General features: G+C 35.2%; 4 protein-coding genes across 8 annotated transcripts; 2 read left to right on the top strand and 2 right to left on the bottom strand.

Moving 5' to 3' along the window:
* The first annotated feature begins 1,007 nt into the window (after window positions 1-1,007).
* Window positions 1,008-9,739, top strand: LOC126682662 (putative 1-phosphatidylinositol-3-phosphate 5-kinase FAB1D). Of its 5 annotated transcripts, XM_050378434.2 has the most exons (14): window positions 1,012-1,223; window positions 2,025-2,319; window positions 2,433-2,466; window positions 2,556-3,224; window positions 3,644-3,788; window positions 3,864-4,205; window positions 4,779-5,094; window positions 5,272-5,636; window positions 5,792-6,120; window positions 6,316-6,442; window positions 6,569-6,724; window positions 7,210-8,697; window positions 8,777-9,043; window positions 9,207-9,739. In XM_050378434.2, exons 2-14 carry the CDS (start codon window positions 2,082-2,084, stop codon window positions 9,447-9,449), a joined length of 4,719 nt encoding a protein of 1,572 aa, XP_050234391.1. In that variant the 5' UTR covers window positions 1,012-1,223; window positions 2,025-2,081; the 3' UTR covers window positions 9,450-9,739. The 5 variants fall into 5 exon arrangements, 4 of the variants coding, with proteins under 4 accessions (XP_050234391.1, XP_050234377.1, XP_050234385.1 ...); XR_008790008.1 differs by lacking the exon at window positions 9,207-9,739 and having other exon boundaries at window positions 1,008-1,223; window positions 4,779-5,636; window positions 7,210-8,398; window positions 8,493-8,697; window positions 8,777-8,913; XM_050378420.2 differs by having other exon boundaries at window positions 2,090-2,319; window positions 4,779-5,636.
* Window positions 9,740-10,064: 325 nt separating this feature from the next.
* LOC126675374 (E3 ubiquitin-protein ligase RING1-like) lies at window positions 10,065-13,916 on the bottom strand. Its single transcript, XM_050370011.1, has 2 exons — window positions 13,767-13,916; window positions 10,065-10,400 (listed from the first exon to the last, which is right to left on the bottom strand). Exons 1-2 carry the CDS (start codon window positions 13,914-13,916, stop codon window positions 10,065-10,067), a joined length of 486 nt encoding a protein of 161 aa, XP_050225968.1.
* Window positions 13,917-13,974: 58 nt separating this feature from the next.
* Window positions 13,975-16,538, bottom strand: LOC126665805 (probable arabinosyltransferase ARAD1). The gene is made up of 3 exons (XM_050358724.2): window positions 15,768-16,538; window positions 15,190-15,443; window positions 13,975-14,610 (listed from the first exon to the last, which is right to left on the bottom strand). The coding sequence occupies exons 1-3, from the start codon at window positions 16,432-16,434 to the stop codon at window positions 14,059-14,061; spliced, it is 1,473 nt and encodes a 490-aa protein (XP_050214681.1). The 5' UTR covers window positions 16,435-16,538; the 3' UTR covers window positions 13,975-14,058.
* Window positions 16,539-18,287: 1,749 nt separating this feature from the next.
* LOC126664773 (hevamine-A-like) lies at window positions 18,288-19,429 on the top strand. The gene has a single exon (XM_050357319.2). The coding sequence runs from the start codon at window positions 18,327-18,329 to the stop codon at window positions 19,224-19,226; it is 900 nt and encodes a 299-aa protein (XP_050213276.1). The 5' UTR covers window positions 18,288-18,326; the 3' UTR covers window positions 19,227-19,429.
* The last annotated feature ends 8,404 nt before the right edge of the window (window positions 19,430-27,833 follow it).

Here is a 27,833-nt window from a genome sequence, read left to right as displayed (position 1 = left end):
ATTTGAGCATCAAAAGGATTTTCTTTTTTATATTTTTCAAAGTAGCATAAAAATCTTAGCTTAAAATAGAAAATAAGTTATTCTTTTGAGAATGGCAATAAATATTATTTTATTTTAAGATCTCCTAATTTTTTATTTTTTATTTATATGATCTTTTAAATTTTCATTTAATTTTATTTGACCCTTTAACTTTATATTTTTATTTAGGCTTAATACATAGTTTGACCCCTGAACTTGTACCCTTTTACCCATCTAACCCCTAAATTTAACATCTCACCTATCGAACCTCTGAAGTTGTTAAATAATCCGATTTAACCCCTGAATTTGATAAATATGTAAGTATTGAACCCTTCGTGTCCACCTGTCACTTGAAACGTTCTAGAAGAAATTGTGTACGGAGGAGTTAAATGTTTACGTATTTATCAAGTTCGGGGGTCAAATCGGGTTTTTAACAAATTCAGGGGTTCGATAGGTGAGACGTTAAGTTTGGAGGTTAGATGGATAAAAGGGTACAAGTTCAGGGGTCAAACTATGTATTCAGCCTTTTTATTTATTTAGTCTTATCAGATCAATAAACTTTAATTTTTGTTCTTATCTGGTTTTTAAATTTTGAACTTTTCAATTCGTTAAATCTTCTAATGGACGCCCGTTTGAGAATATAAGGAAGCGAAAAATCAAAATTCAAGGACCATATAAGATCAAATTAAAATTTAAAAACCTGATAAATAAAAATGATTATATTTTAACAGTAGGATATGAACAATATATAAATACTAATTATCTAATAGTTTATTTTAAATTAATGAAACTCATATATTAAAATTAAAATAAAACTAAAAAATATATTAAAATTCCAATTTAAACTAAAAAATAAAAATGATTTTTTTAAAACATTTCAAGAAATATAAATAAATTTTGAAACTCCAATTTTGGGTTTTGTATTAAATTATTATTTTGACAGCATGTAGGGTAGACCCCAGTGCAAATAAAACATTTATCGATTTTGTTGCGTCTTCTTTAATTTGTACAAATTTCCCTCTTTGAGACTGTTTTTTGGACTTGAAAAATTCCTTACTTTTGGATTTTGAAATTTAAGCAACTCATTTTGGAATGCTACTTCAACAGTTTTTCTAATCAAACATTTAATTAAGTTTACTTGTTATGCATAATTCAAGTAAAGAAAAGAAGAGAGAAAATCTTCATATCTTTGGATTGCTTTAACAGTAAGTTATATTCTTTACTTTCTTTAATTAATTCTTGATTTGTTTATTTTTAATTGACTTCATTGTTGAAAAAATGGGGACTTGTGTGAGGCAAATCTTGATTATTTAATGATGGGATTACAGTAGTCAAGAGATTTATGTAGTTGCCATTTCTGGGTTTTCAAGATTGATCTGGTAAGCTTTATCTGAGTTTGTTTTGGGCATTTTAAAGGATTGATCTTTGCTTGAGTTTGAAATTCCTTTTCATTTTCGTTTGGGCTTTGATTTTACTTCAAGAGTCAAGATTTAGGTATTGCTCTCTCTGTGTCTTCTGAATTTTATTTTGTGTGTTAATTTAATTGTGTTTATTAAGCGATATTGATCTTCATTTCAAATGGGTGTTGAAGATTCATGACTGATCACACTGTTTATACAGTGTTATTTCCTTTCTATTTGATCTTAGTCCTTAGTGATTCCTTATAAATTTGATGAGTGATTGGTGTTTTGGGTTGTGTTTGACACTTAATAATCTGTTTTTAATACAATACAAGTTTCTTTTTTACTTAGATTTTTTTACTAATAATTGCAATTTTAAAAATATGGCAGTTGTAAACATTTGAATCTTTCAACCCGAGTTCTTAAACATGAGAGGTTAAGTCCTTTTAAGGCTTCTTAACATGACAGAACTAAGAACTAAGAACACCATACTGTAGTTTCTTTTTAGATGTGGCTACTGATTAGTTTCCTTGAGGGTATCTTATTTGAGCGGAATATCAATTACATGTTTGTCAAAAAAGTGACATTTGTGTTTGAACGTAATAGGTGACAAGATTCTACATCCTACAGATACCTAGTTTACTGTGCTCTTTTCTGATTTGGATGTGTAGCATGTGTCATTATTGTGGCGCCCAACTTCCAAAATCAGAGGATGAAGGAAGGGAACTGGAGGGTGGAAAGTCTTTCAAATTAAATGATGAAGGTCTTGGTTGGTCTTGTAGATTTTGCCAGGAGAAGCAAGAACAAGAATATATAAAGCGAAACGGTGGGAGTCCTACTTCACCAATGATCAGTCCTACAACTTCATTGTCCAGTAGCGATAGATCTTTCTGGAGTTCTAGTAAATTTTTGCCATTTATTTTTCTTTAGTACCTTAGTTAAAAAAAAATAGAACAGTTTGATGCTCTATGTAGCTGTAGTCTAATGCTTTATGTGATTTTTCTTTTCATTCAGGTGACAATTCAGTTGATGTAAACTCATATTGCCGGTATATATTAACCTGTTGAAAAAAATGTGTCTATAAGTGTTCCTTTTGGGCTGTTATGTGCTAATCAAAGTTGTTTTTTTCATTTCTAGGGAGAGTCCAGATGATTGTACAGTAGACAGAGCTCTTGAGGATAGCAGTTGTGGCTATCTGTACAATTCAAACGCAGAAGCTCTTGTAAATGGAGCATGTACATTGGATAGAGTGAAAGATAGTGACATTGTGAGAGAGATAGAAATTAAGGAAGCTATCAGTGAACAAGAAACTAAAGGTAATTCCTTACAACATCCTGTTGTGCCTGTCGATGAAGGAAATGGAATCACTCCTTCTGTTGACAATGAAATGGACGCGCAATATTGGGAGCCTCCTGAAGCAGATATCGAGGATGACTTGGAGGGTAGTGTGGCTTTTAATGATGACGATGATGATGATGAATGCGGTGATGGCACATTATGGGGAAAACCAAGTTCTTTGAGTTGCTGCAGAGATGAAGACAGTGGGGGCTACAAGTTCAGAGAAGAAAAACAGAATGCAATGAAGGAAGTTTCAAATGGAAAATTTAAGGCCATAGTGAATCAGCTTCTTACAACTGCAGGTGTTATCTCTATGGGAAAAGAATGTGAAAGTTGGGTAGACGTAGTTAGTTCTTTATCATGGCAAGCCGCTTCATTTTTGAAGCCTGATACAATTGACGGGAACAGAATGGATCCAGATGGCTATGTGAAAGTGAAATGCATAGCAACAGGTGCTCGTAGCGACAGGTGATATTTCTTTGTCACCTAAACTGTGCGTTTTATTATTTAGAGCCCTTTATATTCCTGCAACTAGGCTTATTTAATGAACACACGCTCCTCCCACTCTGTCAACGTAAATCTAGTACTTCAAGAATTGATTTTGTCTTTAGCTATTATTTTCTAAAAGAAAAGCTTCTTAATAAAATTTCTCCTTTATGAATTTTCTCTTTTGTTAATCCATAATGTATTGTCAGAGTTAACTGCAATATGCTTATAACAAAAAATTTATATGACTGATCGTATGCGTTTTGGCTTAGTATCGACTTCAGATACATAAGTGTTAACACATGTCTGAATACTGTTTACATATGCAAAGTGCTTCTATTTTTCTTCTTTTTCCAGACTGTAATTTTTTTTCTTACCATTTATTTTTATACTTTCTGCAGTCAAGTAGTCAGAGGCTTAGTTTTCAAAAAGCATGCTGCACACAAGCACATGCCGACTAGTTACAAAAACCCTAGGCTGTTGCTGATCAAGGGTGTTCTTGGTCAGTCTTCTAGTGGGTTATCATCATTTAAGTCGATGGAACTTGTAAGTTATTTGAAATCCTTTAATCTCTTTATTATGAAATTATGGTACTTCTTCTGATCCTTTTATTCAAATCAGGAAAAGGATAATCTGAAATCACTCGTGGATATGATAGAAATGTGTCATCCGAATGTGGTTTTAGTGGAAAAGTCTGTTGCCCGTGATGTACAAGAGTCTATCCTTGCTAAAGGAATGACGCTGGTCTATGATATGAAGCACCATCGCTTAGAAAGAGTCGCTCGTTGTACTGGCTCACAAATTTTTTCATCTGATGCTTTGGCGGGTCAAAAGTTAAAGCAGTGCGACTACTTTCATATTGAAAAGTTCGTTGAGGAGCATGCTGGATCGTGTGAAGGGGGCAAAAAGCCAAGTAAGACGTTGATGTTCATTGAGGGCTGTCCGACACATCTAGGTTGCACAGTGAGTCTGAAATTTTCTGTTTCTCATTTTTTCCTATATGTGCATCCACAATATGGCATAGATGCGGAAAACTGTCTGCAGTACTGACTCAAGAACATGCCTACCCTGTTTGTAAACCTTCTTGGTGAATTGGAATACTGTCTAATACATTACGAATGGACATGTAATTGCAATATTATCAAGTCAAATTTGAAAGCTTTCTGATGTCTTGCTCTGTTATGAGTTGAACCAGAAGTTCAGAATTTTTGACTCTAAAATTGGAGAAGTCCTTGACTTGAAAATAGGAGCTGCAATTTTTCTTTTTCTTCTTTTGTAAATTTTGACAAAAAATAAAGTAATTTCCCTCAGAGTTTAGTATGGCATGAAAAAAAGGAAGTTCGGTTCCTAAACAGAATGGAACGAAGAGATTTTGTATGTGGAGCTTTATTGCTGTCTATGATTTTTGCTTATTATTGCATGTTTATCCTGAGCTCTGCGTTTTAAGAGGCTGCATACTAAATATAAGCTTTGTTGTGCTAGTAGTTCTTTTTTTAGATAAACTTCCTTAATTTGCTTTTTCCCTTAACATTGCAGATACTGTTGAAAGGAAGTCATAGTGATGAATTGAAGAGGGTCAAGTGCGTGATGCAGATTGCAGTTATCATGGCCTATAATTTAATTCTCGAGACTTTGTTTCTTGTTGATTGGAAAGCAATGTTCTCAACCGTTCTTTTTCCGGGGGCAGTTAACAAGTTAGCCGTAGATCACCCTTCAGTTTTAGGAACTGCCGGTTCCATTTTTCCTTCTGTTGAGGAAAATAATGTTGAAAGTGGAATATCTCCTGTTCATATTCCAATTTCTAATGAATTCGATGAAGAAGGTTCCGACAATCTAAACATGGGATTTGAAGGTAAATCCATGTCTTATGTGCCCTATGATCCTGTCATTTTCTCTGGGTTTTCATCTCTCTCAGCCTCTGTAAAGAAAGTTATAGGAGAAAATTTTCCTCTTGCCTCCTCTGCTCCATACCAGTCCTGGGCTGATTACTTTGGCTTTAATGGAAAAGTAACTAGTGGTCAACTTGCAGATGAGGTTCCAGTTGAGGATCCAGTTGAGGTTCCCGTTGAGGAAACTTTGGAAGCCTCTGATCATTGCGATTTGGAATCTAAGGACAGTTTTGATGAAGAGAAAGCACTAATTGATGGGAAAACTCGGTCATTGGGGTCTGAGTCCGAGCATGTTGGCAAAGAAAAAGATGTCAATGAAGATCATGTTCAGAGCAAGAATGATGTCAATTCAGTGTTAAATTCTCAGGGTATTTTGGTTTTGACGTCCATTCGGAACACCTTAAGAGGGACTATATGCGAGCAAAGCCATTTTTCTCATATCATGTTCTACAGGAATTTTGATATTCCTCTTGGAAAATTTCTGCGGGATAATTTGCTCAATCAGGTTGTTCATGTCTCTATATATTGGGGAATAGTATATCAATATAGTTGCTTCTTTGTTCATGGTTCTAGATCTCTCGAATTTGGGAACGCATTTTTGTTTAAGTAGTTTGTTGCTTTCTTGAAGTTATTTATCACTGAAGCTGCTGCATTTTGCAGAGACGCCGATGCACCACATGTGGTGAATTGCCAGAAGCTCACTTTTATTATTATGCACATCATAATAAGCAACTAAGGATTGGAGTGAAACGGCTCCCAAAGCCTTTGCCTGGAGAGACACAAGGAAAACTTTGGATGTGGAGTCGCTGTGGAATATGTAAACATGAAAATGGAATCCAAAAATGTACGAAAAGAGTCTTGATTTCAACTGCTGCACGGAGGCTGTCTCTTGGAAAATTCTTGGAGCTGAGCTTTTCAAATGAATTGTCATATGGTAGATCATCCAGTTGTGGCCATTCTCTGGAGAGAGATTTCCTCTACTTTTTTGGGTAGTTATTATATTTTCCGTTTTCTGTTGGTGATTTATTTTTGGCACTTAGTTTAAGGTTATGACTAAAGGGGACAAAAACAATACTAACTTCTATTGATGAAAAAAGTATTAAGTTCATACTTCATAGTCAAGATTTTGTGAAATTCTACTTTTGAGTTGTTCCTTATCCATGGCAATCTTTCTTTTTTCACAGATTAGGTTCTATTGCAGCAATGTTCAAGTACTCGCCAGTTACAACTTATACTATTTCTCTGCCGCCTCACAGGCTGGAGTTCAGCCATTTAATTAGATATGACGGGCTTAAGCGAGAATTTGAAGATGTAAGTGTCTTCTTTACCAACTTTGATAAGATATATTCTTCTTCCAATGAGTGATCTGTATTATTTTCCCATTAACTATGGAATTCTATTTAAATACAATTGACGAGTTCTTTCATTTTTTTAAAGGTGTATTCAAAAGGGATATCACTCTTCAATGGCGTTGCAGACGCTTTGAAGAAGTTAAGATTAAAATTTGAAGGATGTAAACTGAACCTTGGAGGGTCGTTGAAAGAATTCTCTCATATTGAAGACATGTTGAAGCAGGAAAAATCCGGGTTCGAGGTTAGTTCTCTTTCAATGCTTGTTTTTTTCCCTTACCTGTGAGATTTTGTAATACGATAGAATTAAGAGAGAGTTGGGTATTTTTGAGGGTTTGGTTTGGATGGGGGGTGGTGTTTGCTGGGGGTTGCATAGCTATAATAAGAGATTGCTGCTCAAAATTTGTCTAATGCTAATCTGTGTAATGCCTTAAAAACTAATCAGTGAAACTTGGATCGTAAAACTAGAGACTTTTCACTTAGGAGATACCCATACTGGAATCTAACTCACTTGTTGTGGATTCAAAATTCTTCTGCCTGATTGAGGAACACCAGTTACTCCATCACTAAATTAGCTGAAAGATTACTCAGTGTTGTTTTGCTACATATTGAACTTGAGTTATGTTTTTGTTTAAATTCCAAATCCCTGAGAAATTTATTCATTTTATATTCACTGCTAAGGTAGTTTTGTTTGTCTGCTTGTCTGCAACCTTGCGGGGAAATAATCAGGCAAGCATTGTCAATGTCATTGCTAAGAATGGAAATGCAGACACGGCTGATTACAAGTTTCTTATTTTAAACCGGTTATTATGGGAGCTTCTTCTTGAATCAACCATTTGGGAGAGGCGGCTGAACTCACTGCTCTTACCTGATCCTTCTTTGGTTTGCACTGCTACTATTGAGAAACCAGTGCTTGACCAAGTGAATCCAAAGATGACGACTACTACCATTGATAGCAAAACTGAACGGACTGAAAGTGGCAATTTGATAGGTGAGTTGAGCAACTCTGTTGCATTAAATGGAGTTCCAATTCAAGAAATTCCAAGTGCTTCTTTGCAAGAATCTAGAGTACAGGATGATCTGGATCACTCTTTTTCTACTGCTGAAGATATCAAGAGGTCAAACATGGATCATTTAAGCCAGAATAGATCTCTCAGCCCTGAGTTATTTATGAAATCGGATGATTGTGTTCACAATCATTCGGTTGATAGTAGTTTCGAAGCTGCTGCTATGATTGGGGACGTGGACGTCGAAAGGAACATTCCAGTTGGCCCATTTGTTAGAAACAGCGATGCTGTCATTTCTTCAGATGCATTTAAAAAAGATACAGCTCTACATTCGTTAGTATGTTTAGAAAACTCAAGCGGATGGTTCTGGATGCCATTTTCAGAGATCCTTCAGATGTATATGGAGGATCTTGAAAGAGGTTTCATGCCCAAATTTCAGTCAATTAGTAGCTATATGGAAGATGATATCTCTCCAGCTTATCAGATAATAAGCGAGGAAGGACAAAGGCTGCACATCCCACTTGGAACTGATAATTACATTGTGAGGGACTATGATGGAGAACTCTCTAGTATAATTGCCTGTGCTTTGGCATTTCTGAAAGATTTACCTGTTTTAAATGAGGATGATCAGAAAAAAGGCAGCTTTTCTGATAAATCAAATGAAAGTTTACAATTCCCGAGTCGAGCTCCCACACGAATTTCCTCGCGCTGGTCTTTCAATGGTTTTTCCGACTCAGATTCATTGTTGAGCACATCTCCTGAAGAACCACGCTTCTCCAGTTTTGATGGCTTGAGTTTGTTGGAATCTCGCTTCTCCAGCTTTGATGGTAAAAGTTTGTTGGAGTCTCTGGCTGCTACACAGAATGATAGCTACGAAGTCCATTTTGGGGTTTCAAAATCACTTGGAAAGGGTAAATATTCAGTGATATGTGTATATGAGAGCCAGTTTCGTGATCTTCGGAGTCGTTGCTGTCCATCTGAAGTAGATTATATTGCATCTCTTAGTCGTTGCAGGAACTGGAATGCTAAAGGTGGAAAGAGCAAATGCTTTTTCGCTAAAACCTTGGATGACAGGTTCATCATAAAGGAAATTCAGAAGACAGAATTTGAATCATTTGTTCAGTTTGCTCCCCATTATTTTAAGTACATGAATGAGTCATTTGAGTTGGGGAACCAAACATGTCTGGCTAAAGTCCTCGGAATTTATCAGGTCCGTTATATTACTCTTTTAAACTTTGATAGCCTACACTTTTCTTTAAAAATCTAAACGTTTTGATAAAATTTTGCAGGTAATCATTAGACAGACAAAAAGTGGAAAAGAAATGAGGCATGATGTGATGGTTATGGAGAATCTTTCTTTTGGTCGAAACATTACTCGCCAGTATGATCTTAAAGGTGCTCTTCATTCTCGATTCACTTCAGCTGCTGCTGGTTCAGATGATGTTCTATTGGATCAAAACTTTGTGAATGACATGAATTCATCTCCGCTATATGTAAATAATAAAGCCAAGCGTCTGCTAGAACGTGCTGTCTGGAATGACACCACATTCCTTAATGTGAGTCCCCTTAGTTCTTCTTTAAATTAGACTTTTTTTTTTGATTTTTCTGTTTCGGAGAAACGTTGATGATTACCAGTTTGACAGTGCTTGTGCTGATAATTTGGAAATTATGGTTGTCCTGTTTTCTTTTGGCTGATTAACTTCTTACTTGTCTTTGCAGTCAATTAACGTTATGGATTATTCGTTGCTTGTCGGGGTAGATACTGAAGGACGGGAACTTGTATGTGGGATTATTGATTACCTTAGGCAGTATACCTGGGATAAGCAACTGGAAACATGGGCCAAATCTTCCCTTGTTCTTCCAAAGAATGAAAGGCCAACCGTCATTTCTCCGATAGAGTACAAAAAAAGGTTCAGAAAGTTTATGGCTGCACACTTCTTGAGTGTCCCCGATAATTGGTAATCCCACGGTCCCTCCTAAATGTAAGGAGGGTAAAATGGTTTTCTTATGTTTGGTTGCTCATTATTTTTTGTTCCCTTTAATATCCATAAGCCTTTTCAATGGTACTGTAAATAGACCTGTGTCACAGTTAAATATAGTTATACCCCATGTTATTTAGCAAATTTATGGGGATAGTTTTGTACGTATAGGCCGGAATGAAGATGATTGTGAATTTTGTAAATTGCACTGAAAATTGTAGAGAGCCACGAATTTAGCTGGCTATTTCAAATCAATGAAAAAAATAAATACTACCGTTGATGTTCTTCATGTCATTTTGTATTCTTATTCTTGATTATTAATTTATTATCCTCATTGACGCCAAGTACAAACACTAAAACTCTAAATTTTCGAAAATCTTTTTCAGTCTTCAGGAAATATTTTTTTGGACTAAATATTACAATCAATCATGTATTTGAGGAAACAAAAAACACTTGATAAATTCTTTGGACTAAATATGACATTATAGTTCAATACAGCAAAATTCTCAAAACTGCAATTAGTGTAATTACAAATGAAAAACACCTAATCAAAGTTATAAATCTAACAATAAACTAAAATAAGACATTAACAGCAAGATCAGTCTTCAACTTGACGTCGGCACATAGGGCAAGATTTTTTCTTCTGCAACCATCTAAAGATACAGTTTTCATGAAAACTGTGACCGCAGTTCGGCATCTTGATCACCACCTTCTTTTCATCACCGCCAAAATCTTCCAAACAAATTGCACAGTCACTGCCACCGCTCTCCGCTGCAGTAAAGCTCTCCGCCTTCAACTTCATAAGCACCGATGTAGACACCCCTGAAGTAGGGGGTTCTTCTTCTTCTCCGACTTCATCGTAAACATAAACATCGTCATCACCCAACGAGCTCGCCCTCAACCTGACGGCTAAGTCGTGTAAATTAATAATCTCCTGGTGGATAATCTCAACATCAGCAACAGAAGAAAAAGTGAAATAAAGTTAAATTCAAAATCTCTTACAAATGTGAGGCTGGAGTAATGGAAATTAATTAGAAGAGAATGCAGTGTGTGTGGTGAATAAGCTTGAAAAGTATGGTTAAATTGAATAGCAGGTGCAGTCATCATCTTTTCAAGCTTCTAATTAGATTCAATTTTGGGTTTAAGAGCCAAGTAAGAGTAAGTAAGCATTAGTGAGATTATTAAGTTGGTTTTATAGTCTTAAAATTTCAAATCCTTTTCATATCGGGTTTCTTCATTTTTCTCTATTCAAATCCTTAACAGCAAAGGATTAAAAGATACTCCAGTATCTTTCATAATAAGTGAAGTTAATAATCTAAGATACTCTATATTATTACCGTTATTTGGGTTTCAGTTGATCCATAGCTGTACTCGAGTGCAATAGTTTGGGCTTATTTTGTAACACTCCTTAAATTATAAGTAAAAATTAAAATATCAAAAAAAAAAAAAGATTATTTTTTCTAAGTTTGCAAAAATAAATTTTTCTCTTAATAATAAAATATCTTTTAGTCTTTCCAATATAAAAAAATGCGGAATAAAAAGAAAAAAATTAAATTAAAATTAAATTATACAAAATTCAAAAATTAAATTTCACTATAAATGAAATTGTTAAGACAGTCAAACTCAATTTCATTAAAATTTATGTCTACATGTTTTAGATACTAGTATAATATATTTTGGGTGGAAATTTTCTCATTCCAACTCTTAATAATCACACTCCACCAATGGGGGTTGGTCCAAGTGGTAAGCGGCTTGGTATCGTTTAAACAAGGTCTCGGGTTCGAGTCTTGTGAATGCAGAAAATTCCACTGGTAGACTCACCTACCATTCCAGGTGCGCGAGGCGGGTCGGATCCGGATTAGTCAGGGCGAAGTTTGAAAACTGGATGGGCTTACAAAAAAAATAAATCACACTCCAAAATTATTTAGTTAGACTCCAAAAAAATACCCTCGTCACTCAAATAGAAGTAAGCTTCTAATTAATCCAGAATAGAAACTTTAGTATAACATAATTTACTTTTTAGATTCCGTTATTTTTTAAGTTTATTAAATGTCACTAAATCAAATCAATAAACAGTTTAATTTACCATTCTAATATTTCAAGTGTTGGATTATAGACAGAAAGAGCACGTGAACATATCTTTTAAGCTGGCGTGTATTATGATAATGCATATTTTAACATATCGATCCCTCATATTCTAGTTTAACCTCTCTGACTTCCTAGCTTTTAGATCCTTATATAATTAAAGTTGAACCCATTTTAAGATCTTTAAATTTTTATTTTTTGGTTCATCAAGTCCTTCAATTTTTATTTAGCTTTCTCGGATCCTTAAATTTTCATTTTTTAATTCATAAGATCCCTCAACTTTTATTTGACTTTCTCAGATTCTTAAACTTTTGTTTTTTGGTTCATTAGCTCTTTTAACGAAGATCCATTTAAGAACTCAATGAACCAAAAAATATACAATTAGGGACTTGAGAAAGGCAAATAAAAGTTGAATGACCTGATGAACCAAAAAATAAAAGTTGAAGGACCTGATGAACCAAAAAATGAAAGTTTAAGGACCCAAAAAAGTCAAATAAAAGTTGAAGGACCTGATGAACCAAAAAATGAAAGTTTAAGGACCCAAAAAAGTCAAATAAAAGTTAAAGGACCTAGTGAACAAAAAATATATAGTTTAGGGACCCAAAATAGGTTTAGCCTATAATTAATATATTTTTTGTTATGAAAATTAAAAAAGTAACCCTCTTATTTATATATAATTAGTAATTTTTTTATTTCAAAACAATAAAAGAAAAAACTAAAAAAAAAAGTTAGACTACAAAATAAAAGAAAGTATAATTTAAATTCTACTTTTACTTTTATGTATGAAAAATAAAACTAACGCTAAAAGTAAAAACACTTAATCTATAGTTTCAAATTAAAAATAAAAAAAATGTTGAGAAAAAAAATTAATTTTAGGTTTGATTTGAATTTTTATATTATTATATTTTTTAAAAAAAATTATAAATTCAATTTTTTTTTTATTTTCATTACCCTTTCATTCATTTGACCGTCTAACTTTTATTTTAACTCATCTTACTTTCATCTTTTAGTTTTGATGATGTGTCAAATTAGATAATAGTCAAGTTGGTAATTTTTTGTCGCCTTAATGAATTTGAGCCTCACTCCCAATTTCTAAATTCAAAATATAAAGTTTACTTTAAAATTTAAGTAAATTCACTCCCTCAATTTAACAAAAAATTTACTTTGAAATTTACTTTTGACATAAAAATATAAAATTATATTTTTATGAGATCTATTAACCGAATAAATCAAATTTAAAATTTTTCTTACTTTAATTAATTTTTCTTACTTTTTAAAACTAAAACAAAAACCTTTTTAAAAAAGTTAAATTAAATTTACTAAATCATTCAAAAGTGAAGTGACTGGCCTGTTTTGGCCAATTTATGACAATATTGTTTCAGTATGTTGCTAAACCCTCTATTCTGTAAGAAGAGGATAAAGATACTAACTCATCCATCTACTTGCCCAACTTTAATGCCTTCCCACAATTTGGGATTGTTCGATTCATAAAGAAATAATTTACACTATTTTATTCTGAAAATTTACATTTTTTCATTTCTTTTGGATGTAATGGAAATAATATTGTACGGAGAAGTCTTAATAATGTTATAAAAGAATGCAAATACATTAGTGTAATATAAAAAAAACGTCATACCCATCTTGAGCCCCTGTACTTTTATCTTTTTAAATATGTGATCAAAGTTCTATCTTTTATCTAATTCATGTACTTGATTTATTTTGAATTTCTAAGTTCTTTTTGGATGGAATTGGAACGTCCAATATACTCGTCGTGAAACGCGCGTAAGACCAAACATGAAGAAGGACTAAATAAACAAAAATTGAAAGTACAAGAACTAGGTAAATAAAAATTTAAAAGTACAAAAACTAGATAAACAAAATTTGAAAGTCCATGGACTTATTAATTAAAAAAAACTTAACCCATTAACCAAATCCATTTTATCATTTTCCCAAGTGGTAACGATAAGGGCAACTGAACACACACGTAGTAATTCCGTCCAAAGGACATTAGATCAAATCCATGAAGTACATGACCTAATGAATACAAAACTCTAAAAAAAAGAACTACAATGAACAAAATATGAAAGTACAGGGTCCTGAAGATGAGTTTGGCCTAAAAAAATGTTAACAAGCATTCTTTCTTGCTACAGAAGGTTGCTTTGCACTCCAGACCCTGAAATTTTCGTTTCCGGTTTCATAAGATGGAGCACACTACTGTATTTCTAAATCTAGCAGCATTTGAACCCTTTGAGAACTTAGCAAGACGTGACTGCAGTTCATACTTGATCAAATGTTCTAATTCTATAAAATGAATGAAAAGGATGACATCATGTGTGCCCGAGAAATTATCAGTGGCGTGCAACATTGCTGGAAAATGGAAATGATAAAAGAAAATATAGATAGTGCACGGGCACGAAATAAAATTGATCGGCCATAAAGAGAAATCGCATTGTCTTGAAAAACATTGTACAAGAGGATAATAAAAGTGAACAGAGGTGTCATTACTTTTACGTACAATGGCATCGCAAAGGAACCGTTACGCCTGCTGGTTTCCTCTTCTCTCTAACAATGGCTTCCTTAATCATGGGCACCTTCTGGTGGACCTTTTTCCATATTTGATTCACTGCACCATTTGGAGGAACTGCTCCAATACCTCCAGGATGACCATTATCATACTCAAAAATTGGCTGAACTTCAGCCATTTTACGACGAAAATTATCCCTCTGCTTTTCAGATATACCTCTAAGATGACTCACAAGCCAATTTGGTTTGAAGGCATCGTTAACTGCCACAAAAACTGAGAATTCCAAGTAATCTACCATTCCCTCGAATGGGAGCTCAATATTGTCACTGACAATAACAGGAATACAGAGACTTTGGATGGCATCAAAAAGTCGGCAAGAAGTGGGCGTGTCCCCTGCTGGGTGCAAACAGAACTCTGATGCCCTCATCCCTCTGATTGACTGCTCTCTCCCTGTGGCGTTGGGAAAGCCTTCTTCCATAATGACCCCAGGCTGATTTATCAACAAGTCCCACAATTGTTCACGAACCAAGCCTCCCTGGTAATAAAGAGAAATTGTAACTGTTACCCACACGATGAAGCAGCAGAATGCCATTCATGCAAAAAAGTAAGTTTATAGGAATTGGCCATATTCTTATGGTTACAAAATAAAACCCAAAAATGTTATCGGGTAGTCTAGGTTTTATGTGAAGAAATAATAGAAGTGGTATATTCATATTGAGAATCATTACAGAATCAAAGTAATGTGTAAACCACGTGATTCAAAAGTGAAACGAAAGATGTTTTTTTCCACAAGGTAGCTCGAATGATTTGGGAGAGAATCCGAAAGAAAATCGATTTTGATAAAAAGCTATCTTCGTTCTTTTTATCGTGTCTTATCACTTAGAAATCATAAAGAAAGTCCTCATACATACATCTAATAGGAAACCTATTATTAGGCATAATAAACAAAACATAATGATGCAATCAGTACAGTGAATGTCGTATGATACTAAATCCTGAAGTTGCAATTGCAAACACATAAAACTTAAGAATAGCTGATGAAAATATAATGTCTTATATCAGATATCTGAACTGCTGATAAATTCTAAAAACCTTTAAGAAATTGATAACTAACCCGATGCCTATGTTTGGCGCCTTTAAAGTAAAGAAGGGTATCACGTTTCTTGTTCTCTGACAATTGCAATCGAGGAAGCAGATGTGTGTATGGAACAATTACATCTTTCAGCAACGAAACTTGAGTATGATGTATCATATCAGATGAGTTCCCATTGGATGATTTAGAGTCAAGCTTATACCAGCCGCCAAAGTCTACCACCAGGAGAATGGACGGCGCTATCTCAGCTCTTACATGCCACATTGCAACTGGGTCTGCCAAAGAATGCCTCAAGTTTTAACATAACCTGACAATCCAGAGTATAAATCATAAGCTGCTAAACTATCAGAACATACATTTTTCTTCTCATCTTTCATCTATAGCATACAGTACAAAATCACGAGGCAATTGTTACACCGGTCAGATACGATAGTTAAGGGTTGCACAAAGACGAATCGAGATTAAAATCACACGGCAGCTAACTTAAAATTGACCACACTATCGTGCATAAATTGATGAATGCATTAGCTGATAATTTAAACCAAAGAATCCCAATTTTTTTGCCTAAACCCTAAACAAAAGCAAGACAAAACAGGTACCTGTAAGAACAAAGACATGATCTTTACCACCAGACAGTTCCCAAGCATCCGAATTTTTAACAAAATCAATAACTTGCCTCTGCCGTTTATAATCCTCATTCCCTTGCTTCTTCCTAAAACTACCAGTCCCTCTACCAAGCTCCATTTCAGCACTTAAAGTAGCAAAAAAAGGCACAAAAATAACATCAGCTTGGGCGGGATCAAACACCCTTTCAGCAAATGATTGATACTTTAAATTCTGAGGGGTCATAAGATCAGCCATGATCCAGTACTCTGCACTGTACTGCTTAATCAATGGGTTTTCAGGGTAAGGAGGGAATTTTTTGTGATTTGGAACATGGGCAGGTTCCATTTGGGGATGGTGATCTGGGTCGGAGCTAATTCGGGCATCGGGTTTGGAATTGGACCAATATTGGTCAAGAAGGCCGTAGTTGAGAGATCTAGGGAGGTCTGCTACGTATACTTTGAGGTGGGTATTTTGAGAAGATTGAAGAGTATTGTGGAGATTTTGAAAAGATTGTTTTGTAGGATTAGATGAGAGTAATGAGAAAAGGGTTATGGAAGTAAGGGAAATGAGGATGAAGATGATTATGAGAGATGCGACTGAGCATGATGGAAGTGTGCTTCTTGCGGCGGAGATGGTGGCGGCGCTGCTCTTTGGAGGCATTTCTTTTGCTGTTGTTTGGTTCAGTCTCTGGCTGTGAATTATTCAGCTTTCTTTGCTTTGAACAAAATGGTTTATTCAGCTTCTGTGTTTAGCACTTCTATGTTTGGTTGGTTAAATTCTGCGGTAAAATTTATGTTATTTTGCAAGTTTAAATTTATTTAGTATAAATATAACTAATTTATATAAATTTAAAAATATAGTTCTAATTATTTGTAAATAAATTTTCTAAAATTTATTCCAACCAAATGGATCCTTACAAATTTTCTTATTGTAAGAAAAAGAGAATATTAATTTTCATTCTCTTCAATCCTGAAAGAAAAATTGAGTTTTAAAATAAAGATTAAAAAAAAATTAAATTTGTTATTCAATTTATTATTATTTTCCAAAAATCGAGTTACTTAAAAGAATAATTTTAAAAAACCCAAATGACATTTAAAATTAATAGTTGTGATAAATCATAATTTTATTTTCCAACTAGAATTTAGATAGATAGATAGATAGATAAAAGGTTACAAATTGATGAAAATTATAGAACAAAAATTTAAATCTATGATTATTCAAAATGCAAACCGGCAAAAGGACATAAAAGTTATAGAATATAAGGAAAATAATAATCAGAAAAGCATGTTCCAGCCGGAATCTGCCATAATAGCCTTCAAGCCCCTCTTTTTCAAGAGAGTCGGATTAGATTCATGAATCTCGTCCAATTATACCTTGCAACCGCTTGCTTCGTGAACTTCCTCCGCATCTTCAAAGTGAGACACCAAGGTTAGATCTAAGAACACTAAATAGCACCCACACCTACCATAAAAAAAATCAAACTTTACTCTGAAAAATTGAAGAAAACTTTTTGATAAAAAATAAAAGGTGGTTTTCCAACCCAAATAAAAAATCAGTTTTTTTAAAAAAATTGTTTCTTCAATCTTTCAAAGTATGAGAGACCTCTAAAGATAGATTTATTTTGAAAACAAATTAATTAAACATTATTTAAGTAGATTTAAGAAAGAAATTAAAAAGAGATGGTTTTCCGGCCAAAACCACCTCCTCAAGATAATAGTTTTGGAGTATGATTTGTACAGAGAGGGGGAGAGGATTGTATTTTAGAGAGAGAGAGTGATAAACCATATTTAAATCCTTTTGTTTATTAAGTGACAATTTTATATTTCCATATGAGACTTTCAAATTTCCAATATAGAAAACAATAAGTTTGGCATTGCTTGTTCTCTAATTTACTCACATTTGATTTAAATTAAATTAAATTAACTCACATTTTAGTGAGAGACTTGAGTATAAAAATGTACTACTCCTAAGATATTTCCGAATCATGGTTGATATAGAATTCAAATTATAATGCTGCTATTTTGTTTAGTGCAATAGAAGTGTGCCGTAAATGGTAGTTTATGATATGTTAACATGACAAAAGCTAAAGGACATATCTGTTAGATTCCATCTTAAAACCAATTGATATCAAGTGAAGGTGCCCCAACTAATATTTAAACATATGTCCATTTACACACACAATCAATGTGGGATTTCCCACTTCAATACTCCCCCTCACGCGTAGGGTGTCCGGGTCGAGTAACCAATCCCCCATCACGTGCAACTCACGTGGGCCGAGCCAAATTCAAATTGTGTGAATGGACAAGACTCTGATACTATGTTAGATTCCATCTTAAAACCAATTGGTATTAAGTGGAGGTGCCCAACTAATATTTAAACACATGTCCATTCACACACACAACCAATGTGGTTTCAAAATATAATTCTTATGCCTTACTTTTTCAGGCAAGTCATCCATAGCATATCGCCAACTCCTCAACTATAAAATACCCATTCCTTCTCCTACCCGTTCTACTCCAACAACTAATATCTCATCTTCTCTTACTCCAAAAATGGCCTTCCCATTGGCACTTCCATTTTCGCTACTCGCCTTGGCAATGCTAATCGTAGCACCAGGTTCTAATGCTGGTGGAATAGCAATTTACTGGGGTCAGAATGGAAATGAAGGTACCTTAGCACAAACTTGTGCCACAGGAAACTATGACTTTGTCAATATAGCCTTTCTATCATCCTTCGGCAACGGCCGAAATCCCATGCTTAACCTAGCCGGTCATTGTGATCCATACAGTAACGGCTGTACCGGGTTGAGTTCCGATATAGAATCATGTCAATCAAAAGGCATCAAGGTAATCCTTTCTATCGGAGGAGGTGCTGGCGGTTATTCCTTAGCCTCTGCTGATGATGCTAGACAATTCGCTACGTACCTATGGAACAACTTTCTCGGTGGAACATCATCGTCGTCTCGTCCGCTCGGCTCTGCAGTACTTGATGGGGTAGACTTTGACATTGAAGGAGGAACAAACTTGTACTGGGATGATCTTGCAAGATATCTTTCTGCTTATAGCAACAAAGGAAAGAAAGTATACCTAACTGCAGCCCCGCAATGCCCGTTTCCGGATGCTTGGGTTGGAAATGCCTTGAAGACGGGTCTTTTCGACTGCGTTTGGGTCCAATTCTACAACAATCCTCCTTGTCAGTACTCGTCCGGTGATGTTGCCAATCTTGAAGATGTATGGAAGCAATGGATTTCAGAGATTAAAGCACACAAGATTTTCTTGGGATTGCCAGCATCACCTCAGGCAGCAGGAAGCGGCTTCATCCCTGTAGCGGACCTAACTTCCACTGTTCTTCCTGCAATTAAAGGATCTGCTAAGTATGGAGGTGTTATGCTCTGGTCCAAGTATTATGATGATCAAACTGGTTATAGTTCTTCTATTAAAAGCCATGTCTAAGCTCTTTAATGATGTGTATAGTGGACTGAGTTCCTAGCAGTCTTATACATGTACGCATTATCAGTGAATAGATACATGAACCCAATGCCAGCTTTATTGTGCTTTATATTGCACGAAAATTTATCGAGTCCTACAGCTTCTGAGACTCGAAAAGTTTATATTTATAACCTATTCTTGTAACAAATATTGTTCTCTCCATTTTGCATTTAATATTTCTGTTTCCGTCATCATTGGTTGTGCTCTACCAATATATTTGCTACTAAATTTTCACCGCTATACTATTGAAAAAAAAAAAAAGCTTTACATTAAACCGACAAAATAACCCAAATCCAGATGAAAATACGGCAGGAAATCAAATGGAAACAGAACGGTATATGAATAAAGGAGAAACATGAACTAAATTTCTTATAAACTTTCCTACAAATAATGGTCACAAGAGCTCAAATTCTTCGAGCGGGGAAGTAATATTAAAATTCTTCGTCCTTCACTGCTTTCGAATGGTCTGCAATATTTATTCCCACTGCAATGTAAATGTAATCATTAAACAGAAGAAAATATAAAAATGTAAATTTTGAACCCCAAAATGTGAAAAGGAGATCATGCATTACCCGGATATGTGTAAATCCTGTCTCTCATGAACCAAAAGCCAATCGTTGATTGAAAATTTAAAGAAACTTATATAAAAGACTAAAACATAGACATTGGTTTGTCTCTTAATGATTAGATTTTCCCTTTGATATTTGGAAGGTTGCATTATGGTGGGTAAAAATTTCAAAGTTCAGAAATCATCATAACTGCAGGGGCTGAGTTCCGATTCCGAACATTATGAGATTGACTCTATAGTTGCAGTTAGATAACAAAATGTTCCCCTGGTAGTCTAAAATGTGATAATATCCTAGTGATATTCAGGTTCCTGAATGAGGGACACAAGCTCTACCTATATTTTATGCAGCTCACTTTGAAATATAATCAAACTTGTAAACAAATTTTCATAGCAAGTAGTCATAAATACTACTGCCACTTCATGATTAAAGTGAGCAAAGCAACTGAATTATTATCAATACTAGGGGGACGATCTTCGTTTCAGCGTTCCGTTTTCGTTTTCGGATTCTGAAACTCCAAAACTCAATATTTATAAACTATTATTGTAAAAAATATCCTTCTGCTGATTTTTACTATGGCGTTTCTGTTTCCGAGCCACATCTTGTAACTATATCACAAGACCTATTTTCAAACTTAAAATCCTCAAAATCATTGCACTAATCTAGTGGTTACTGAGAAAATGAGAAGGTAATTCATAGTGTAAAACACTCTTCATTATTCCAATCATTCTTAAAGAATTTTTTAACCGCTAACATTCCCGAAATTCAATCTGAATAAAACAAAGTTGAATTATGAATAGTGTACAATTAATTAAATCTCTCAAATTCTAAAACCCCAATGGAAGTAAATATATCGTCTTGCGTTCTAATCATCCTCAAATTGAAAATCAAAACCAAAATTGCCCATATGCAAAGTATGATCAACTTAATTCAAAACCTACTTGAAACTTTTTAATAATAATGATTTATGAACACCAGTAAAATATAAGAACTGGGAATTCAAACGGCTCAGCCATCTAGGAGCCATGGTCGCGGTTTTAAACCCCGGCTATGTCCTTTCTAATAAATGGAGTGATTGCGACTAAGCTATTATAGTCCGGAATTACCAGGTGTGTGGGCTTGCGGACGGCTAACATCCCGAATTTTGACAATAATTATGAGTTTCAGCTTGAGAGTGTGAGCCCTCGTCACAAAAAAGAAAATATACATTTCAATTCAATACAACAGATAAAAGATTATAAAACAAGACAAGAAAGAAAGAAATAAAAAAATAGGGTGTGAGTTATTGCTTAAAATATGAGGAGATGAAGAGTGAAACAGAGTCTGAGAAAGAATAAATATAGCTAAGCAGGTGTGTGGCTATTTTCTTTATCATAACTCTCATTAATTCATTTCACTATAGCTACATCTAAAAGCTACCATTTCTCCAATTTTCTTTTCTTTTTCAGGAATAAATACGAAACATCTCTAGAAATTAAATTAAATTAAAGCATTAAATATTTATTTACACCATTTGTAAGAAAAATAATATAATGGATGATTAGAGATATTTATTTTGTCATCCATGATGCATTCAAAAGCAAATATCAATATCAATATTCATAATTATTATTTTTCTTTTAAATTTAATTCATCCTTCAATAATAATAAATATTAATATTACTTCAAATATAACTTATTAACATTAGTTTTAAAATATAAAATATAAAATAAAAAGAATATATTTACATTTTTTTTAAAATCTGATTAAAAATATAAATAAATATGTTCGAAAAATTATTTGAAATTTATAGTTTTATAATTTCTTTAAAATAAGTAAAGGGATCAAAATAAATTTAATTTTTGACAATCAAAATAAACTACTTTAGATTTGGATTGAATTTCAAATTATCTTAAAAATTATTAGCTAAACTCAGTTCAAACTTATTCAAGATATTAACATAAATTCAATCTTTAACAATCAAAATATCAGCAAGACTAGACATATTTATAAGTCCTACAAACTGAGTTTAGCTAATAATTTTTAAGGTAATTTAAAATTCGGTGATCTAACATGAAATAGACGATTTACGTTAACATGTGATACCTAATTCGCAGATTTATTTATGAAAATAAAAAGTAAATTATTGGTTGTGTTGCTAATAAAGTGCAATCCTTTATCGAACTTCTCTAACACCGCAAAGTGATTTTTGATAACAGAAAATACAGTTGTGACATCTGATTCAATCACCACCAGACAAATCTTTTACGAAAAAGAAACAACAATCTTTCATAAAGAAAGGACAATAAGCAATAAAGTACAATATTTAAAAACTATTAGCCCGAATCAATACTATTTTTATTGTTGAAATGTATTCAATCTATTTTTAATTTTTAATTTGCACTTAATTGGAATTGATAATGCGCTCCGTCTATAAATTTTAATCCATCAAAAACAAAAATGTAAAAGGTCGGCTATTTGTTATTCTTTATAAAATTAAACGATATAGAAAAAATGACTACTGTCAACAGTAAAAATAATAACGATAGCCAAAAAAACATAATCGTTTAGGGTTTCTTTTAGATAGAAAAGAGAATTAAGTGGAGGCTGCGCAGTTCAAACATGCAACAATCGATAATCAGAACTTCAAAGTCTTCTTCAGGAAATCTCCAATTTTGCTTAAAATTGGGGTTCCATCTCTGTTGCTGAGTCTAATTCTAAACTCTTGTTGACGCGGTTAACAAACTGATTTATCCTTTGATTATTATCGGTATGAAGTTTTTATCAACTCCAAAATGGATTGTGTTCAATTAAATCATTTTTTTGGGGAAGGGAATACGGTGGCGGATGTTCTTTCGAAATTTAGTCACCAGTTGGTCCATATCAAGACTTTCAACTCTTCTGATTTTCCAAATTCGTTAGTTTCAGTATATTAATAGTTTCACATATTATAGTATTTTTTTTTTGTTTTGTTTATTAGGCAGTTTCTTTATCTATGCATATGTTTGGTGTTTGCTCTTGTAACCTCGGTTTTTGTAAGCCATAAGTGGGGTGTTTGCTTTTGTAACCTCGGTTTTTGTTAGCCATAAGTGGTGTATCTAATAAATCTCATGGTAATTCGACACTTTTATAGTCGAATTATCAATGAAGATTTTTATTTTTCTGGCAAAAAAAAAATCTCACGGTACTATTCATATTTTTTTAAAAAACAAAAAGAATTAGTTGGATGGGGGGAGATATACAAAATGAAAGAATAAACTATTACTCTAAGTATTTTATTTTTAGCAAAGTTCATGGTCAAAGACAAAAAATCAAAACTGGAGGCTTTTTTTTATGCATGTATATTATTGATACTTATAAGTTATATTAATAAAAAATGATTTCATATGAGTTTACCATACAATATTATATTTTAAAATTTTCTTTTGTGATTATTGTAAAATTAATGATAGTATGTGTATTATGCAATAGCTAATTAAACAACTAATGAATCTTAGAGAAAAGATTGTTGCTGATTCAAACTATATATGCTGAATACATAAATTTGTCAAGAACTATTATTGCTACATCGCATACTTCTTCTGAATATTTAATTGTTGGAAAATTCTCTAAGTCGTATTAATTTTTTAATACTGTTTTTATTAATGTATTATCTGACCTAAATGTCTTACCATCCAAGTAACTAACTCACAATAAAGTAATAATAATAATAATGTTTAATAGTGATAATTACCGTGACTACTATAAAGGGGACGCAAAATGTCTAACCTAAAACTTCTTTATTTGAATAATAAATTTCTATTATCAGACTATGAATAAAGTATATCTGTTGTTTTTTTTTTTTGAGAAAGGAATAATTTCATTAAGACAAAGCTTGAACATCAGCCAGAACAAAAGGAATAATTTCATGAGGGACAGACCCCCTCCATGAGTATTGCACATAAGATTCAGAACTTGCCAACCTTGCCAGATGGTGAGCTACTTTGTTTGTGTCCCTATTGGCAAACCTGATTCCTAAACAACCTGCATTCTTCAACAGAATAGAGCAATCTAAGGCTATCATACCAACATCATTACAAGACAATCTATAATTGTTGAAGGTGTCTACTACTACTTTTGCATCAGACATAATTACAAAAGGAGTTAGATTGCCTTCTATTGCCTGTAAGACGCCTTCTCGGATTGCGCAGGCTTCTCCCACCTCTACCGAGGCCTTCCACCCGTGGTTTTTGTAGCCTGCTTTCATGACCCTGCCGGTGTGATCCCTTACCACAAAACCAGTTCCAAGCACGCCATTGCGACTGTTGAAGCTCGCATCTACGTTTACACAATAGACCCCCGGATCTGGCGGGACCCATCTTTTGTCTCTGTCGCCTGCTTTCCTTTGACGCGCCTGATTCAAAACCACTTTCTTAGAGGCCATAGCCTGTTGAAACTCTTCTAAGTAACTCGTTGCCCAAGTCAACAACTGTGGGACAGGTTTGCAATTGCCTCCAAAGACCTTGTTGTTCCTATTACTCCAAACTAACCAAAGGATCACACAGAAAAGGTGGAAGTCTTCATTTTGCAGCTTGTAAAAAGCATGGATTAAAAGGTCAGCCATACTCCATCCTAAGCCAGGCTTGAGCGGAGTTGTCGTATCCCAACTATTCCAAACTTTCCTGATCTCTTTGCAAAACCAGAGGGAGTGAATCCCCGACTCTGGAAAACAATGGCAGAGAGGGCAACGAACATCAATTTGCATCCCTCTACGCATTAGCACTTCTCTAACAGGCAGCCATCCATTAAAGCATCTCCACAAGAAGATTTTGATCTTCGGAGGCAGACTCAGGCCCCAGAGACTCTTCCACCACTTGAGATTCCCTAGGCCGTTTGAACTCGACGGGTTTTGTTTCATCTCCCACGCCACTCTGTAACCGCTTCGCACTGAGTAGGTCCCTTTCTTATCATAGTGCCAAATTAGTTGATCAGGGATATCCGACACTGCTAGAGGAATGCTGCAAATAACATCCCCATCATCGGGAGAAAAAGATTCTCTGATCAAATCTCTATTCCAACCACCTTCCTCCGAGAAAAGGTCCCTGACCACCGCATTGCTTGGGAGCTTGGGGGCATCAAAAATTTGGAAAGTCTTCTCTCTCGGCAGCCATTTGTCACCGTATATTTTAACAGATTCCCCGTTCCCAATCCTCCATCTCATCCCCTGTACTAACACTTCTTTTGCCCATATTAGACTCTTCCAAGTATATGAGGCTTTCCTTGGCGTTGTGGCTTGTAGAAAGGAACAATTCTGGAAATACCTGAACTTGTAAATTCTGGCCAGTAAGCTTTCCGGATTACTCAAGATCCTCCACCCTTGTTTCGCCAACAGACTCTTATTGAAACACTCAATATCCTTAAAGCCCATTCCTCCTTGGCACTTTGGTTTACATAGAGCAGACCACTTGCTCCAGTGGATTCTTTTTGTCCCTTCATGGCTGCCCCACCAGAATTTGTTGCAAATTTGTTCAATTTCTGCGATCAACTGTTTTGGGAATCTAAAACAGTTCATATAGTACGTTGGTATGGCCTGGATGACCGCTTTTATCATGACCTCTTTGCCTCCGTTAGAAAATAAGATGCCTTTCCAACCTTGTAATTTCTGCCAAATTCTTTCTTTGATAGATTTAAAACTCTCACCTTTCTTCCTACCCACCGACGAAGGGAGTCCCAAGTACTTCTCGTGGCATTGGACGATTGGAACTTGGAGAATTCTTTGAAGTTCGTGTTTTGTAGCCAGACAGGTCCCACTTCCAAAGGATAGCGCTGACTTCTCGAGGTTGATAATCTGCCCAGACGCTTTAGCATAGACCTGCAACAGATTTTTTATATGCAAACACTCAGCTGTATTCGCTCTCGCAAACACTAGGCTGTCGTCAGCGAAAAAAAGATGCGAGACATGACAGTTGCCACCAAACTTAACCCCACAGATTCGACCTTCAGAAACAGCATTATTTATAAGACTGGATAGGCCCTGAGCACACACCAAAAAGAGGTAAGGGGATAGGGGATCCCCCTGTCTGAGGCCCCTACGCGGGATAACTTTCCCTTCGACGCTACCATTAATCAAAAAAGCGAAACTAACTGAGGCAATACAGTTCATGATCTTGGTAACCCAATCAATGCTAAAGCCTAATTTCAACATCATAGCTTCTAGAAATCGCCATTCCACCCTATCGTAGGCTTTTGACATGTCCAGTTTAAGTGCTAGAGGCCCATTCTTTTTTCTCTTAGACTGTTTTATGACATGGACACATTCGAAACCTATGAGAGCACTATCAACAATTTGACGGCCGGGAATGAACGCACTTTGTGCCTCATCAATCACCTCTCCTAATACTAGTCTGAATCTATTTGCAAGGGCTTTGGACACCACCTTATAGACTACATTGCATAGGCTAATAGGTCTGAAATCAGTCATACAAGTAGGTAATTTAATTTTGGGTATCAAAGCAATAAGAGTCTCATTCACACAGTCAGCTCTAGTATTATCATTCAATATGCTAAGGCATACCTTTGTAACGTCGCCTCCCACAATCGCCCAATATTTCTGAAAAAATAGAGCAGGGAAGCCATCCTTTCCGGGGGCTTTGGTGGGCGCCATTTCTTTTAGAGCACTTGTGATTTCCTCTGCTTTAAATTTGCCACAAAGCTGCCGGTTCATCTCTTCAGTTACAGATTGGGTTACATGTCTGGTGACCTCAAACATTTCCTCCGGGGTTGGGTTGGTAGTTTCAAACATTTCTTGGAAATATTCCTGTACAATATTTGTCATTGCCCCCGGTTCCTCTTTCCATATACCCAGGTTATCCATGAGGCCCCTAATTCTGTTCCTCGCCTTCCGCTTTGAGGCTCTCAAATGAAAGAATCTAGTGTTGTTATCTCCGTGGGCTAGCCACTCCGCCCTTGCCCTTTGTTTCCAAACTATCTCTTCCTGGTGCATCAGATCGCGAAGATCAGCTTCCACGGCTCTAATATGGTCCACTGAAATATTTGGATCATTCAGATCAAGGAGAGACTTCAGCTCTGCCTTTTTTCTACCAATATTCTTTTTTAGGTCGCCAATGGTTTGCCTCCCCCACTGTTTAAATTTAATGGCACACCTCTTCAGCTTCTTGGGCATGGCCCCGACATCATCTACTACTCGGTCCTCCGCCCGCCAGACCTCCTCAACAACCGTGGCAAACTCATCTTTTGTAGTCCAAACCTCTTCGAAATGGAACCTATTCCTTCTGACTTGTTTATCTAGGGCTGCTTCCTGCTTCTTGCCATACATCAAAATGGGTCTATGATCTGATCCCCCAAAATCAAGGTGAACCGCCACATGCTCTGGGAAAACAAGCTGCCAATCAAAATTAATTACGAAGCGATCTAACCTCTCTTTAATTAAGCCATTTCCCCTGTTTCCCCACCATGTGAATCCACTGCTTGCATTTCCTGTGTCAAACAGGTTACTTTCTTCAAGAGCTCTTCTGAAATTCCTCATTAGATAGTTAGGTTTTGCCGACCCTCCTAACTTTTCAGCTTCCACAAGGATCTCGTTGAAATCCCCCCCACAGAGCCAAGGTCCATCAAACATCTTGCTAAGTCTATACAACAGGGTCCAAGAATGGGTTCTTTGGGACTGAATTGGATTCCCATAAAACCCGGTAAATCTCCACTTAAACCCACAAACATCTTCAACTAGACAGTCGATATGGAAAGGAGAAGAGCTAAGAATGGATACCTTGCCGGAGCCGTCCCAAAACAGAGCCAAACCACCTCCTTTCCCTTCGCAACTGACACCAAAAAAACCTTCGAAATCCAGTTTCCTGCGAACGGTCTCCAACTTATCGAGCTTCAACTTTGTTTCCATCACAAACACCAGGCTAGGCTTAAATTTATGAACCATGTCATAAAGGAACTTGAACGTTCTAGGGGAGCCTAAGCCCTGAACGTTCCAACATAAAGTTTTCATTGCGGTCGGTGGTCCTGCTTGGCAGGAGC

The sequence above is a fragment of the Mercurialis annua genome, linkage group LG1-X (genome assembly GCF_937616625.2).
Source record: "Mercurialis annua linkage group LG1-X, ddMerAnnu1.2, whole genome shotgun sequence".
Classification (NCBI taxonomy): Eukaryota; Viridiplantae; Streptophyta; class Magnoliopsida; order Malpighiales; family Euphorbiaceae; genus Mercurialis; species Mercurialis annua.
This window is presented reverse-complemented; position numbering and strand designations above follow the sequence as displayed.

Bases quoted from the DNA above. Each gene is read 5' to 3' on its own strand.
- LOC126682662 (XM_050378405.2), top strand. From the start codon at position 2,082: ATGTGTAGCATGTGTCATTATTGTGGCGCCCAACTTCCAAAATCAGAG. The intron at 3,789-3,863 runs GTAAGTTATTTG...TATTCAAATCAG, and splicing joins CATTTAAGTCGATGGAACTT to GAAAAGGATAATCTGAAATC. The intron at 4,206-4,778 runs GTGAGTCTGAAA...TTAACATTGCAG, and splicing joins CGACACATCTAGGTTGCACA to ATACTGTTGAAAGGAAGTCA.
- LOC126675374 (XM_050370011.1), bottom strand. From the start codon at position 13,916: ATGTTGCACGCCACTGATAATTTCTCGGGCACACATGATGTCATCCTT. The intron at 10,401-13,766 runs GTAGTGTGCTCC...ATTATCCACCAG, and splicing joins CTGCTAGATTTAGAAATACA to GAGATTATTAATTTACACGA.
- LOC126665805 (XM_050358724.2), bottom strand. From the start codon at position 16,434: ATGCCTCCAAAGAGCAGCGCCGCCACCATCTCCGCCGCAAGAAGCACA. The intron at 15,444-15,767 runs GTACCTGTTTTG...ATTCTTTGGCAG, and splicing joins TCATGTCTTTGTTCTTACAG to ACCCAGTTGCAATGTGGCAT. The intron at 14,611-15,189 runs GTTAGTTATCAA...CTTTATTACCAG, and splicing joins GCGCCAAACATAGGCATCGG to GGAGGCTTGGTTCGTGAACA.
- LOC126664773 (XM_050357319.2), top strand. From the start codon at position 18,327: ATGGCCTTCCCATTGGCACTTCCATTTTCGCTACTCGCCTTGGCAATG.